Genomic DNA, 16299 nt, shown 5'->3' with positions numbered 1-16299 from the left:
AAGATGATAGACGTAGGATTAATCGTTCAAGATTCAGAGGAGTTACCTAAAGAAGCGATGAGCTACTATGAGTTCCATGCTGAAGAAGGTCATGAAATCCAGGAGTGCGCTGAATTCAAAACTTCAGTGCAAAGTCTAATGGATAACAAAGAGTCAGAATTTTTTAAAGAAATCAAAGGCCTAGAAGAAATGTTGGGAAATCTGAGGATCAACGCCATATCTAAAGAAAGAATTGCGAAAGAGATCCTTATAATTTTTAGAACTAATTCAAAGTAATGTTGAAAACTCACTTATTGCTCTAAGCCTTGGAGCAATAAGAATCCTTTTGTGAAATAGTCATATGTCCAATATCTTTATTTTAATCAAATGCATCTTTGTGTCTCATTTTGGAAAATATTCTTTCCATTTCATTCATACTCATACCACACAGATAGTTATTCTTAGATTCATTTATTCTTTGAGTCTTCTTTCGTTCCAATAACAGGCTTCCAGATATCAATGATATGAGTGACGCTACTACTAACTCAGAATCTCCGTTTGAGCAAGATATATGTCCAGAGAAACTCCAGGACTTTGAAGATGATCAAAACGATAACCTATCTCCTGATTTATTAAGAATGGTAGAACAAGATGAGAAACAAATCCTACCTTACAAAGAGTCAGTAGAAATTGTTAGTTTAGGAGAAGAGAAAGAGGTGAAGATCAGAGCTTGCATCATCACAGAGACAAAGCGAGACCTCATTGAGTTACTCCAAAAATTTAAAGATGTCTTCGCATGGTCGTATCAAGATCTGTCTGGGTTAAGTACTAATATCGTGGTACATTAGCTCCCTATAAAGGAAAAGTGCAAGCCAGTTCAACAGAAGCTCCGAATGATGAGACCCGACGTCTTGCTAAAAATAAAAGAAAAGGTCAAGAAACAATTCGACGTTGGTTTCTTGCAAGTGGTTAAATACTAAGAATGGGTAGCCAATATTGTTCTCGTCCCTAAAAAAGATGGAAAAGTATGAATGTGTGTAGACTACACGGATTTAAACAAGGCTAGCCCAAAAGATAATTTTCCACTGCTTCACATTGACACATCAGTCAATAATACAGCAGGATACTCACTGTTCTACTTCATGGATGGTTTCTCTGGATACAACCAGATTAAAATGCATCCTGAAGATATGGAAAAGATGACATTCGTAACCATGTGGAAAACATTTTGCTATAAAGTGATGCCATTCGAACTAAAAAATGCGAGAGCAACGTATTAAAAGGCCATGGTAACCCTATTTCATGATATGATGCACAAGGAAATCAAAGTTTATGTCGATAATATGATCGCAAAATCCCAAAAAGAAAAGGAGCATATACAAGTCCTAAGAAAATTGTTTTTGAAGTTGAGAAAATTTCAACTAAAGCTCAATCCAGCAAAATGTACCTTCGGGGCTAGGTCGGGGAAATTGCTAGGATTTTTAGTCAGTGAAAAAGGAATCAAGATTGACCTAAATAAATTCAAGGTTATACAGGAGTTGCCTTCGTCGCACACTCAAAAAGAAGTTCAGAGTTTCTTAAGGAGATTAAATTACATCGCCCGGTTTATTTCACCACTGACCGAGAAATGCGACCCTATATTATGTCTCCTTAAGAAACATAATCCAAGCGTTTGGGATGAAGAATGCCGGAAGATTTTTGATAAAGTCAAACATTACTTTTCCAATGCTCCAATACTGATGCCACCTAACCCAGATAAGCCAATGATACTGTACTTGGTGGTATTCGAGAATTCCATATGATGCGTGCTTGGCCAACATGACGAGTCAGGGAGAAAAGAAAGAGTGATATATTACCTCAGTAAAAAGTTTACTGAATGTGAGAAAAGATAATCACTGATTGAAAATTTGTGTTGTGCTGTAATTTGGACAACTCAAAGACTGAGACAGTACATGTTGTACCACACAACTTGGCTCATCTAAAAAATGGACCCTCTAAAGTACATGATGGAGTCAACTGCTTTGAATGGAAGGATGGCTCGGTGGTAAATTCTACTTTTCAAATTCAATATAGTCTATGTAAACCAAAAGGCAGTAAAAAATAGTGCAATAGTAGATTTTCTAGCCAGTAGAGCTCTAGAAGATTATGAGCCTTTGAATTTTGATTTCTCAAACAACGATGTGATGTATGTTGCGACTACTGAAGAAGGTGAAGAACATCCCTTGAAACTAAATTTTGATGGGGCGTCCAACGCTATGGGTAACGGAATCGGGGCAGTCCTCGTATCCTCAAACGAAGATCATTATCCCTTTACTAGTAAATTAGATTTTGATTGCACAAATAATATGGTAGAATACGACTAATGCATCATGGGTATCCGTGCAGCCATTGAACACAAGATCAAAGTACTAGAGGTATATGGGGATTCTGCACTAGTAATCTATCAACTCAAAGGAGAATAGGAGACGAGAGACCCCAAGTTGACAATTATCGAAGTCTAGTCCTTGGATTAATTAAGGAGTTTGATGACATCACCTTCTGCTACCTCCCGCGAGATGAAAATCAGATGGCTAACGCATTGGCTACTTTAGCTTCCAAGGTCAAAGTATTTCTGATAATTCAGCCCATTGTTACAACATCGAGGAAGAAGAAAAGGACAATCACCGTTGGTACCACGATATACTACAATATGTGAAGAATCATGAATACCATGACCAAGCAACTGAGAATGATAAAAGGACGTTGAGAAGACTGGCCAGTGACTATGTCTTAGATGGGGAGATCCTATACAAAAGAAGAAAATATCAGGTGCTACTAAGATGTGTGGACGTTGTTGAGGCTAAAAAAATCTTAAAAGAAATCCATGAGGGTGTTTGCAGAACACATGCTAATGATTTTACAATGGCCAAGCAGATAATGAGATTTGGATATTATTGGTCTACCATAGAAGGGGACTATATCAGTTATGCCAAGAGAAGTCGTAAGTGCCAAATTTATGAAGACAAAATTCATGTGCCTCATTCATCTCATGTCATGACTTCTCCATGGCCTTTCTCTATGTGAGGCATGGATGTCATTGGGCTGATCTCGCCAAAAGCTTCTAATAGGCATCGATTCATCTTTGTGGTCATCGGGTACTTTACCAAGTGGGTAGAAGTCACTTCTTACGCCAACGTCACGAAGTCAACAAAGCAAATTCTTAAAGAAAGATATCATATTTCGGTATGAAATTCCAGAAAGGATCATATCTGACAATGCATTAAATTTGAACAATAGTACAATATCAGAAGTCTGCAGTCAGTTCAAGATCAAACACCACAACTCATCACTATATCACCTAAAAATGAACAGTGTAGTGGAGGCAACCAATAAGAACATTAAGAAGATCGTGGGGAAAATTGCTGAGACTTATAAAGATTGGCTTGAGAAGTTACCATTTTCCTTATATGCTTATCGAACGTTTGTTACAACCTCCACCAGAGCAATGCCTTTCTCATTGGTTTACGAAATGGAGGCAGTTTTGCCCATTGAAGTTGAGATTATTTCTCTCCCAGTTTTGTCAAAGTTGAAGTTATACGAAGCAGAATGGATCCAATCTCGATATGATCAGTTGAACTTGATTGAAGAGAATAGGCTAAAAGCTATCCGTCATGGTCAGATGTACCAAAAATGAATTATGTGAGCTTATGACAAAAAGGTTCGCCCTAGAGAATTCCATGAAGGGGACCTGATATTGAAAAATATCCTTCACATACAAAAGGACTTTAGAGGAAAGTGGATGTCAAACTGGGAAAGACCTTATGTGGTAAAGAATGCCTTTTCTAGAGGAGCGTTGATTTTGACCGAGATGGATGGCAAAAACTTGTCTAATCTTCTGAATTCAGATTCAGTCAAGAAATACTTCACTTAAAAAAAAGGAGTGGCCAAGGTGAAAACTCGTAAAAGGGCGCCTTGAAACTAAAGGGGTTTTGAGTTGAAAACCCAAGAAAGAGAAATTCAAATTTTGATCGAAGATGGGGCATGTGATAATCTTGTCCTCTCAGAATTAACAAGAAAGAGGAACGCTACATCTTGGGGCATCAACAAAGTACTCTAGATCTCCTAAACACATATCAAGTTCAAAAGGGTCTTCAAGAAGTTAGTACAGAGAAGCTCATGCTGCGATATCTAGGGCACCTAGTGTCATCTTACGCATTTTGATTTTATCAACGTTTGCTATTTTGATTAATTTATTCATTTCGAGCTTTGCTCCCAATAAATTTCAATCTTGTCCACTGTTATGATCTTTTTCAAGCATTTTACATTGAAATAACGATTAATGGACTAATAATATTTAAGTAAAAGGATTTCTTGCATATTGCTCTGAAAGTTCTCTAAATAGTACAATGACCTGAAATAGGACCACTAGTTAGAACTAACCAAATCTAGGAGTTGGAAATGTTTGGGAACGAATAGTTTAAATTATGATTATTTCTTCGAGTTTTCAGTCAAAGATATCAGCTAAACAAGAAGGCAGAGTAATGCGACAGTGATAAAACCTTGACGAACAATGAGAAATGTCAACCCAAGGATTAAAAAGGGATCATTCTCGAAAAATAACATTCCGCATTCATGCAAATATTATTCATACACATTTAGTTAGGAGCATTTGATTCATTCTGATCATAACATCCTAATCACTTAAAATAAATATAGGCCCATAAAATGGATTCTACAGGTCATGTTCACCAGAGAACGGTGTAACAGATCAGTGAAACCATAAATTTTATACCCTTAAAGTTGCAGTGGGACGGATTGAAGTCATCATAGCGATTCTTATCCCCCTGAAGTTGCAGTGAAGCATATTAAAGCCACAAATCTTATCTCCCTGAAGTTGGAATAGAGCAGATTGAAGATAGCAAATCTTGTCTCCCTGAAGTTGTAGTGGAGTAAATTAAAGCCACAAATCTTATCTCCCTGAAGTTGCAGTGGAGCAGATTGAAGATAGCAAATCTTAACTTCCTGAAGTTGCAGTGGAGCAAATTGAAGATAGTAAATCTTATCTCTCTAAAGTTACAATAGAGCAGATTAAAACTCCAAATCTTATCTCTCTGAAGTTGTAGTGGAGCAAATTGAAGATAGTGAATCTTATCTCCCTGAAGTTGCAGTAGAACAGATTGAAGATAATGAATCTTATTTCTCTGAAGTTGCAGTGGAGTAGATTGAAGATAGTGAATCTTATTTCCCTGAAATTGCAGTAGAACAGATTAAAGTTACAAGTCTTATCTCCTTGAAGTTGCAGTGGAATAGATTGAAGTTACAAATCTTATCTCCCGGAAGTTGTAGTGGAGCAGATTGAAGTTACAAATCTTATCTCCCTGAAATTGCAGTGGAGCAGATTGAAGATAGCAAATCTTATTTCCCTGAAGTTGCAGTGGAATAGATTAAAGCTACAAGTTATGAATCTTATCTCCCTGAAATTGCAGTGGAGCAGATTAAAGCTACAAATCATCTCCTTGAAGTTGCAATGGAGTAGATTGAAGATACAAGTCTTATCTCTTTGAAGTTGCAGTAGAGCAGATTAAAGCTGCAAGTCTAATCTCCCTAAAGTTGCAGTAGAGTAGATTGAAGCAGCAAGCACATACCTCTGAAGTTGCAGTGGGTTAGAACGAGGCTATTTGAAAAAGAGAAGTACCAAAGAAGTTGAGATTCGGCAAGACAAGGAAAAATTGGCCCTTCTTAAAGTCCTTGCTCCATTCCCATTACACGCCAACGAGCAAATAGGGCAACTGTAACAGGCCATTTTGCCCAGGCCCAACCAAAACACAAACCAAAAATTAAATATAAAATTAACAGTCTAAAGTTTGTTTTAAACAAATGTGGCCCAATACAAGCCCAAATGACACAAACCCTAAGGCCCAACGACCTAAACTATTGTCAGGAAAAAAAACCCTAGCTTCTAGCACTGCACCTCTCCCCTTTCATACGCACGTCGCCCGAGGCGCATCGTCCTGAGGCCTGACGCACCCTTCCTGTCGCCATTTCATCAAAATAGCAAAGGGACTTCCTTTCCTCCATTGACCGAGTGCCAAACTTGCAAAAAAGATGAAAAACAACGAAAACAAAAACATCAAGGAATAGTAGTTGAAAACAGTAGATAAAATATGTATGAACAACTATAAAAGCCAAATCCAATGTGTTTTACAGGGGAGGGAAAGAAATATAAAAAAAACTCACAATAGTTTTTAATAAAGGTATTTTTGCTTTTACATATTTATTTTTTCTTAAACATATCGTGTATATATAATACGAAAACTTTTACCTTCACCGCTGTCGCCAGAGACTTCTCTGGCTTGGAAGGTGGCCAGACCTGTGGTGGTTCACCAAAAACCTCATCAGGGTGACCGAAAATCAATAGGTTTCTTAAATTTTCTAGGGTTTCAGCATTTTTGTTTCAAATCGAGTTTTTTAAAAAAGGGGTTAAAGGGTTTTAAAAAAGAGATTTAAAAAGGCAAAGGTTGAAAAGGCTTTCTTTTCTCTCTCTCTCTCTGGCCACTAAAGGCGACGGCCACCGTCGCTAATGATCGGTGGCCCATGGCGGGCTCACAATGGCTCCATGGCCAGACTTGGGGCGTGTTTCAGAGAAAAAAACGAAGAAAAAGAATTTTTTCTTAAAACACAGTTGGAATGATTTTTTTTAATTGTTTACTTTTATAGCCCTCTAAAACGATGTCGTTTTGGGACTGGCCTCAGACACCCAAAACGGCGTCGTTTTGGCCGACCCGAACAACTTTTTTAAGGGGGTCTAATTGTGCCTTTAGTCCTTCTGCTTTTTTATTATTTTTTAATCCAATCCTTTTTGTTTTTAAATTTCTACCCTATGATTTTGATTTTGTTTCAATTTGGTCCCTTTAAGGAATGACACGTTTTGAGAGAGGGAATAATTTCCCAGTTAGTCCCTCCTCCTTTACGCATGTTTTATTTTGGTCCTAATTCTAGCCTTTTTCTTTCTTAATTTATCCATTTAATTTTATTTTTTTTATTTTGATCCTTTGACCATTTAGTCTCTTGGAAATGGTGTGCATAATAAAACTTGGAATAATCGCTCATTTAGTCCCTATTTTTTATTTTTTAAATACTTTTGCATTTTTATTTTAGTATTTTATTTACTTATCTTATTTAAATTTATGCTTTTAAGTTCACTCTAATCCCAATTTAGTCCTCTGTCCTTTTAATTTCAATCTTTTATAATTTCTATTTTATTTATTTTCGTATTTATCTATTTACTTATATTTTAAAATTTATGCTCTTAGTTTCATTTTATTTCCAATTTAATCCTTTATTTATTTCTTTTCAATATTTCATTTTTATTATTTTATTTCTTTAATTATTATTTCTTTGGCCTTATTTTATTTTCATGATGTTTATATTTTCATCGTGTTACACATTATTATTTATGTTAATATTATGATGGTTACTAGTATAATTATTGTTATTATTATTAAATTGTTATTTTTTTATATCATCATTATAGTGTATTATTATCATTCACTAGCATAGAATTTTTATTTTATTGATTTATTCACTTGTTACGCTATCTGTTTTTTACCCGTTATTATATATTGTGTTAATATTTGTGCCAAGTGTTACATTTAAACATATTTGTCTGTTTTTGTATCATACCCAAATAAACTAAATATATATCATTTTAAGTGTTACGTCAATTTTTTATCGATGCATAAAAGGAAATTTTTAAAATTAAGATAATGTTCCGTATTTGGAGATTCGAAAGGTCGTGCCCTAACTTACGGGGTTCGACTTTCTCTTTGAACCAAGATAACCGAATATTCCTTTTAAAATTTGAACACATGAGATTTAAACAGTAATTAACATAAAGAGTAAGCTTATTTTTGAGGATTCGGGTGGTCGTGCCCTAACTTACGAGATGTGACCTTTTACTACCTCGAGATAAGTGGGGTCGTGTTCTAAAATCTCTTCAAATTTTCAATTTTCGACACTAAAGACATCAAGTAATCAATTAGTTACCAATTTTGGGCGTAACAAAGATGTTAATCCTTCCTCGTGCGTAACCGACTCTCGAACTCATTTTCTGGATTTTTGTAGACCGAAAAATATTGTTTTAATAAATCAAACATCTTATTAAAACGATTAAATTACGAGGTGACCCGATCACACCTCTTAAAAGTGATTGGTGGTGACTCCATTTTCGTTTTTAAATAAAAGTCTATTTCAATAAAAAAAAGGTTTCGACATCATGCTAACCACAATTTGACCATTTCTTTTACACTTATACATATTCACATAGTACTCAAAATACCATCATGCTACAAAATAATTATATCAACCAAAGATCCCCTAGGTACATGTCAAGAACAAAATAGAAACATCACCAACACTTGAGATCAGGATCGTTGCTAGATGCTGAGTCGATACTAGAACTATTAGGTAGCTAACTTGTGCACGAGAAAAACAAACGTACGCTAAGTATAACTCAGTGGTGATCCTATAAATCTGAATAATTAAACATAATATAAAACATTTAATTATATGACTAAAAAGAAATTGTAATGAGAGTAATTCAAATAAACATATATTTTTCATTCATCTTTTGTAACTTCAACATTCAATTCAATCGTAAGAATTTCATGGTTCAATCATAAGCATTTCATGGTTCACTATACTTTCATTGGAAAAATAATATTTAAAATCTCACAACTTCTTTATTTCCAATCAATTCACATACCATAATTTCAAATTTCCATTGTCATTTTCAATTTCATCTCTTTCTTTTATTTTCTCTATTAACATGACTCGGACTCGTATACACAGATCCAACCAACACACTAAACTTTGTACCCAGTGCATATTATACAAATTTTTGAGTTTGAAAGATAACTCGATCCTTGGATGAGTCTAGTCCTAAGGATTTTTGGAACCTTTTAATTCAAAGGCTTAAAAGTGTGAGTTTAGCTAGACCTGTTCACAGGTCAAGTTACTTGCTCAAACTCAAAGGTTCACCTGAAATTTAAGAGGGTTTAAGCAAAAAAATTAGGCCAGTTTAAAATATGGATCGAGCTTAGGCTAGAACACTGAAGGCTTGAGTCCAGCCCACTTTTTTAAGTTTGTAATTTTTATATTATGTTATATTTTTTTATATACTTATGTAATTTATAACACATAAAAATTAAAGCTATAATACTACTATAATGTAAATATTAAAAGAAATGTTAAAATGACTATATATAAAATTTTAATAAATTAAAAAGGCTTAATGACAAATTTGGCCACTAACGTTTACATGTTTTGTCAAAATAGCCCTAATTATATTTTTGAGCCTTTTTTAATCATCAACCTTTTTTTTTCTAACGGCATTTTCTAAAAGATTTGATAAAAGTACTGTTAAAAAAATTAATGGGGATGATATGAAATATTTTTAATGAGATGTAATTTATTACTTTGCTAACCCAATAAAATAATTATGTTTATTTTGATTACATTTATTTTTTTTAAATTAAGAGTTATTTTTTTAACTTCATGAATTATTTATTCTATTATTTTCCACATGTAATTATTTTATTGGATTATTTAAATAATAAATTACATCTCATTAAAAATATTTCACATATAAAATTTCACATCATCCCATTAACTTTTTTAACCATATTTTCATCAAATTTGTTAAAAAAAAGCATTTTGAAAAAAATAACAAAGGCAAGACTGATGGCTAAAAGAGGTTAAAAAATACAATTAGGGTTATTTTGACAAAATATGAAAATATTAGTGACCAAATTTGTCATTAAACCAATTAAAAATAATATAGTCGAACCTAAAATAAGCTTAGACAAAATTTTAGAACTGTATTTCAATCTAACCCAAGCTTAAAGAAAGTGAAAATCATATCTAAACTCAACCCGACCAATTAACACTAGCCCATGTTAATCAGTATTTGGGGTCGAAATCTAGAAGCTGCCACCATGGGAAACGGAGCTCAATATCCGACTATATTCCAAAATGGTCAAGATTTTAGGTCCCCACAGATCAACCGTGTACGCCTAAAGTTTTCGACTTAGGTATCACTAAAAAGTCTACTATAAATTGTCAAAAAAAAAGGAGATAATGACTCTTTTAGAATCCAATGACATTACACTACATTTGTAAAGCAAAAGCAAAAGGTGGGGGGTGATGCAATGCAAGTGTTGGCAATGATGATGGTGGTGTCATTTGCACATTATTTTGATGTCAAAGTTGTAATCATATGCCAATGTCCCCAAAGTTGAAATTAGTGATTCACTGAACAAAAATTTGGGAATTTTAATGTTGTTGAAGCCCATACATGAGTTACTAGTATGGAACTACATTTATCATTCGATTAGACTTCACCGAATTTTGGTTCCAACGGGGAAGAGAGGTTACTAAGAGATGATCGTGAACCAGCACTTGAAAACCCAATGTTGTAGTCGGAGCATCCATTGACTTTTGACATGCCGGAATTTGTTCCAATTCCGTGATAAGATTCGCCTGCAACTATTGCTTGTATTAATTTTGGTGGTGGAGGGATGGTCACTTCCACCACTCCTTCTAACATCTTTACTACCATGCCCATTGTAGGCCTCATTTCCTCATCATCTTGTATACACCATATTGCTACCAATGCAAGACGATTGGCCTCCTCTAAATTGTATGCAACACCAAGTCTACTATCCACGATTGCGGCTACGTTGCCCTCGATTATTCGACGTGCGGCCCATGGAGGGAAAAACCATTTCTCTCCATCCCTTCCTTCATTAAATGCATTGCCATTTTGTGCGGATTGTGGTGCTTGCACGTTTCTACGGCCGCCGATTATTTCCAACAATGTCATCCCATAGCTATAAACGTCAGCTTTTGGTGTAATAGCCATACCGGATATCCATTCCGGAGCAACATAGCCCCAAGTACCCCTCATTGTAGCTAATACCCTACTAAAATCCCTTCCAACAAGCTTTGCTAATCCGAAATCCGATACTTTCGCAATGTAATCACTATCCAAGAGAATGTTTTCGGGTTTGATATCGCAATGAATGATGCAATCCCTGCATTCCTCGTGCAAATATGCTATGCCCTTTGCAGTGCCAACCGCCACCCGAAACCTCACATCCCAACACAAATTAGGACTATCCGGGATTAAAAATGCACTCAGAGGACCATTAGGCATGTAATCATAAACCAACAATCTATGAGAATTCTCAGAACAAAACCCTCTGAGTCTCACAAGATTAACATGTTGAATGTTGCCTATAGTGCACACCTCGGCCCGAAATTCTTTCTCACCACTCCCCGGCCTTTCAAGGCGTTTAACAGCAACAAGAGTCGAATCCGATAACTCGCCTCGAAAGACCACCCCGAATCCACCATGACCTAGTTTCTCTGAGAACCCTCGAGTCACACCATTGAGTTCTTTATAAGTGAATACCTTGAGATTCAACCCGGGGCAAACACCATAGTCATCGTATCTATCTTTCCTCTTGTAATCTATTATCTTTTTAAAAACCAACAAAATCATTGCCATGAACCCTAAAGCAACAATGGACCCAACAATGCTACCAACGAAAACCATAGTTCTATGCACATTTTTCTTCACAATTCCTCTCGGAACCCTAATGTAAAACACATCCTTTTTTAAACCATTAGAGCTTGAATTTCTCAAATTCAACAAAGACCCATAAACATTATTACATGTATTAGACCCCTCGTTATGATACAATCCAATGCAAGAACAATTACTCAAACAAGACTTTTCACAAATACTCCTAGTACCTTGAAACGACACCGTTTTCCCTCCATCAAACCTCACATCACCTATTTCATTAAACCCATCATTATCAGCACAAAGACCACCACTTTCTCGCCGGCAACCACCGGTAAAATCCCCATATCCCCACTCTTTCTCATTAAAAGGCCTAAATCCATTAACACAAGCACAAGGTTTTAACGTTGTACTTACAAGACAAGACCCGAAATCGCCGCACAAACCGTAGACTCCACACTTATCCTCCGGCACCGACCAAAACATGTTCCAACTCTCTGTCTCCGCCGACCATGTGTATTGTTTCAGCTGCCCGTTGACATCAACCTGGAACCTCGTCAAAGGCGGTTCAACACTGCCGTCTAACGATCTTTCAGTGTACCCAAACGACGCCGTCGGCAAGTAAGGGTCGGAGAAACGGAAGTTGTAAATGTACGGGATTGTCATTTGCGGGACATCGACGAAGGCTTTTCCGGTCCAGTTTCCGGTAGACCAATACACATTGATCGAATTATGAACGAGCTCGAACTCGTTGAACAATTGAGGATTTAGCCTCAAAGAGAAAAGCCCCGGTGATGGGTCGAACGAGCTCTTCCATGAAGTTAAAGCTTGCTGGGCGGTTAAATTCATGCCAGGCAACCACGTATCCGTCGGAAAATCAAAGCTTTGCCATACTTTTAACCCATTTGAAGAATACAAAACGAGATTCCCAGTCTCTAAAAAAACAAACCTTTTCGCTTTTTCAACGTTGTCGCTCTGCCAAACGACGGAATCCGGCGATTCCTTCACCACCAACCGCCCCGTTCCGGTGATTTCCAGTGAAGATCCGGTGATATTTTTTATGGGTTTTTCACGATTCGCAACCCAAACCCGGGTTTGAGTCGGGATCGAAGAGTACCAAATTCCTAAATACCAATCAGACTCACCATTTATGGTGAAAAAACCCAGTTCGAAAGTGCGGTTAACGCTAAGAACAGTTGCGTTTCCTTTGAGAATCACAACAGTGGACTCCATTTTTGTAGCTTGGGAACTGGTTTTCAATGTTTCTTCATGTGAAAAGGGGGGTTTTGAAGAAGGGTCATTTGGTGAAGAATTAGTGACAAAGATTGCATTTTGGGTGTGAAATGAAAGGAGTAAAAGGAAGAAGATGAAGGAAAGAGAAGACATGAAACAAAGGTTTGAGAGCTTATAGTGTTTGGTCTAAAATTAAAGGATAAGAGTTGGTTCTTGTAACAAAGGCTGTAGGTGGGAATTAGTAAAGCAGAGCATTAAGTTGGATTCGAATGAGAGAAAGAGACAAGAAAATGAGACAAGACAATGGTGGATTATTTTCTGGCTTAAACTGTAAATTGAACTTAGTAAATTCTACAGTTTGGGTCATTCAACTTTCGTAACTTTTCATTTTAATAATTGTTTTTGATAATTTGGGTATTATGCAATGTTTTTGTACATTCATTTTATTAATTTTTTTAAAATTGAATTTTTACGAAAAATTTTCTGTAAAAATTTAAACTTTTGCTGTAAAACTCATGCTTTCCCTTTTTACCCAAAAAAATAAAATAAATAAAAAGATAAAATGATTTTAAACCTCAAAATTTTATTAGGAAAAAACTTAAATTAATTCTAAACATGAAAAAGTAAGATGATTTGTCAAAATCCAGGCATTTTCCCTTTATCCAAAAAGACTAAAATTAATTACCTAAAATGAGCGTGCATTGCCTAGCCCCATCGGTAACCAGTTCGCAATGGTGGTGCCCCTTTTCTCCAATTTTTTTATTTTTTGTATTTAAGTATTTAAAACATTTTTACATTAAAAATAATATTTAAATTATCATTTTATTTAAAAGTGTATGAAATTTAATAATAATATATAAGCTTGTACGTGAAAGATAGACAAAATTAATAATTTCAACAAATAAAAATTTTAAATAACTAAATGAAAAAAAGGTAATATAATTTTACGGTGAATTTTTCATTTTTTTAAATAAAAAAAATCTAAATAATGACAAAAAAGCTGCCTATAGTGGACCAACACTACACAACCAATGAAAAGATGGAACTTTTTGGAAATATAAGCATTAGCTGGACCAGTCTACTCTAATATGAACTCAATTCAATTGAAGGACCCAATTTGAAATTTTCAATTTTCAAATAATTTGAAGTTATTCAAAAATTTTGGAGTAAATTGTATCAAAGGTTACGAAATTATTAATAAATTTACATTTAAGCATTCAATTTCAACAAGTTATAAAATGGTCATTTTTAAAGTTTTTATATAAATTGTTGAGGCTAGAGAACTTCAAGAGATGATTCGACGATCAATATGGATTGACGAATAAAAGAACATACCTTAGATTCAAGTTTATCTGACAGTTAATGTTAAAGATTGGAAAAGAAAATTATTTGAATTTTGATTCATAGATTCATGATATTCAATAAATTGTAAAAATAATTCAATTAATAGTGATGATGCAGAGAAATCAGAAGCTATAACTTTTAGGGAAAAAAATAAAAGTGAATTATTCTATAAACAAACTTGATTTAATTTCTCTTGTAAAAATATTTTTCATCCTTTGTTGTTGTGTTTTACAATTTCTTTTAATTTTGTCTAATTTCAAAAATAATAAAATAAGAAAATTGATTCAATTTCAAAATATACAATCATCAGTCACTAAATTCAAGACATAATTTCCATAAAGTTGAAAAAAACACCTACCTACTTTGAATTTTTTTTGTATAATTAGTTTTCTCAAGTGGTTGCAAAAATGGTCTTCTATTTGCCAAATTTTTTTTTTCAAATTTAGGGGGCCATGGAGGTTCTAGAATCCTTAACTAGCCATCTCTTTATTATATTTTAAATAATTGAGCTCATTTTTGATAATTTTTTAAATATATAAAAAATTTTACAAATTTAAGGTTTGATATCAATAAAAGAATCACGAGAGCCTTTGTACTAAAAATCAGATTGCATTTTATCCTTTCTATTTAAAATATATATAAATTAATCCTTATAAATTATATCAAAAAGTAAACGGATCATTTTGTTAAAAATTCCATCCATCTTTATTGTTAAAAACTGTTCATTGTACGATAGCATAAGGTACACTTGGCATGCCACGTATAATTGTCTAGTTATTTTGCTAGTCACATCAGTTTGTAACCGTAGAAATAGATGAAACTTTTAAGAGAAATAATCAGTTTGTTCTTTGATCTAATGTACAGGGACTAACTTTAAAATAAAACAAAATGCAATCTAACTCTTGCTATAGAAGCCTCTATGATACTTTTACCTCGATATCCACTCAAATTTGAGTAACATAACTAGTTGTTAGTAGCTTTATATTGAAAAAATAGTTAAAATATTCCAAATGCAATTTGATTGCATAATGAAAAGAGATTAAAAATTTCCAAAGGGGACTAAAAAGTGTTTACAAGTTGGGGTTCCCCATCTCCGCCACTACAAAATAGGGCGAGTTTCGTATAAACCTATTCCTCAAAATTTTTAATGAAAAACTTAATTTATCACATTTCAAAACTCGATTTTCAAAATTAAAAATTCATTCTTATTGAATCAAGATAGATCAAAACCTATCGATTTCGAGTCTACCTAATTTAATTTTCATTGTGATCCTAAAAAATGTTCAACCATCAACTTAATTGTAACTTACTCTAAGACCTTAACCTAAAGTTGGGTTAACTTACTAAAAAGCAATCTTAACAACCCCACAATATTTTTTTAATAACTAAAACAAGAAACATCATCACCTTTTTCTCTTCCTCTTTTAAGGAAGATGACAATACTAGTTATGATACAATTTTACACAAAAAAGAAGAATGAAATTTAACCACTAATTTTACAATGTGGAAATAATTATCCCATATAACAATAACATCCAACCAATTTGTAAGAACCATAAATGGAGAAACTTTTTATCCCTTTTTTGCTTTTTAGTTATGCACCAAATGCCCTAAAGTTGATTATGAGTTTGGTTAAATTTCAATTTATATTTATAAATAAATGATTCAAATTTTTATATTATAGTATTATATATGATATAGACTATCGATATATAAATATAAGATGTAGTCTTTTTCCTTAAAATATCATTTTCTTTTTTACTCTTTTGATTTAATAATTGAAAACAATTGTTAAATTAGATTATATGTCACATGACCAATATCATAATCACGGAAGGTCAAGTATACAAATATAAATATTGAGCACGGGAAATCTTAAAAAAAATTTAGCCGCTCAATTTTTTAAAATTAAATCTTAGTTTTATTAGCGGCGACATTAACCTCCGAGCTGATTGTTGGTCCACTCTATTTTATTTAATTGTCATTTTTTATTTATATTTTAACTTAAGTTTAATGGTTATTATTTTAATCAACACTATCGAAGTTTTGTTTTTATTCAACCTATTTTCTCTTAAAACTGTCATGGTTATTATTTACTTTATTTTCTCAAAATTAGTAGTGCTTTTGGTTTTAATTTTTAATTTATAATCATATATGAAATTTGTCAAGGTAAGGAG

At 33.9% G+C, this 16299-nt stretch overlaps 1 protein-coding gene across 1 annotated transcript; it reads right to left on the bottom strand.

Moving 5' to 3' along the window:
• Positions 1-10243: 10243 nt before the first annotated feature.
• On the bottom strand, positions 10244-13070 carry LOC107945944 (G-type lectin S-receptor-like serine/threonine-protein kinase SD2-2). The gene has a single exon (XM_016880113.2). The coding sequence runs from the start codon at positions 12929-12931 to the stop codon at positions 10349-10351; it is 2583 nt and encodes an 860-aa protein (XP_016735602.1). The 5' UTR covers positions 12932-13070; the 3' UTR covers positions 10244-10348.
• Between the last annotated feature and the right edge of the window lie 3229 nt (positions 13071-16299).

Source organism: Gossypium hirsutum, chromosome D12, assembly GCF_007990345.1.
Source record: "Gossypium hirsutum isolate 1008001.06 chromosome D12, Gossypium_hirsutum_v2.1, whole genome shotgun sequence".
NCBI classification, from domain to species: domain Eukaryota; kingdom Viridiplantae; phylum Streptophyta; class Magnoliopsida; order Malvales; family Malvaceae; genus Gossypium; species Gossypium hirsutum.
Note: the sequence above shows the minus strand (reverse complement) of the source record. Positions and strands in the feature narration are given on the sequence as shown.

Excerpts from the sequence above, each read along its gene's own strand:
- LOC107945944 (XM_016880113.2), bottom strand. The coding sequence starts at position 12,931 with ATGTCTTCTCTTTCCTTCATCTTCTTCCTTTTACTCCTTTCATTTCAC.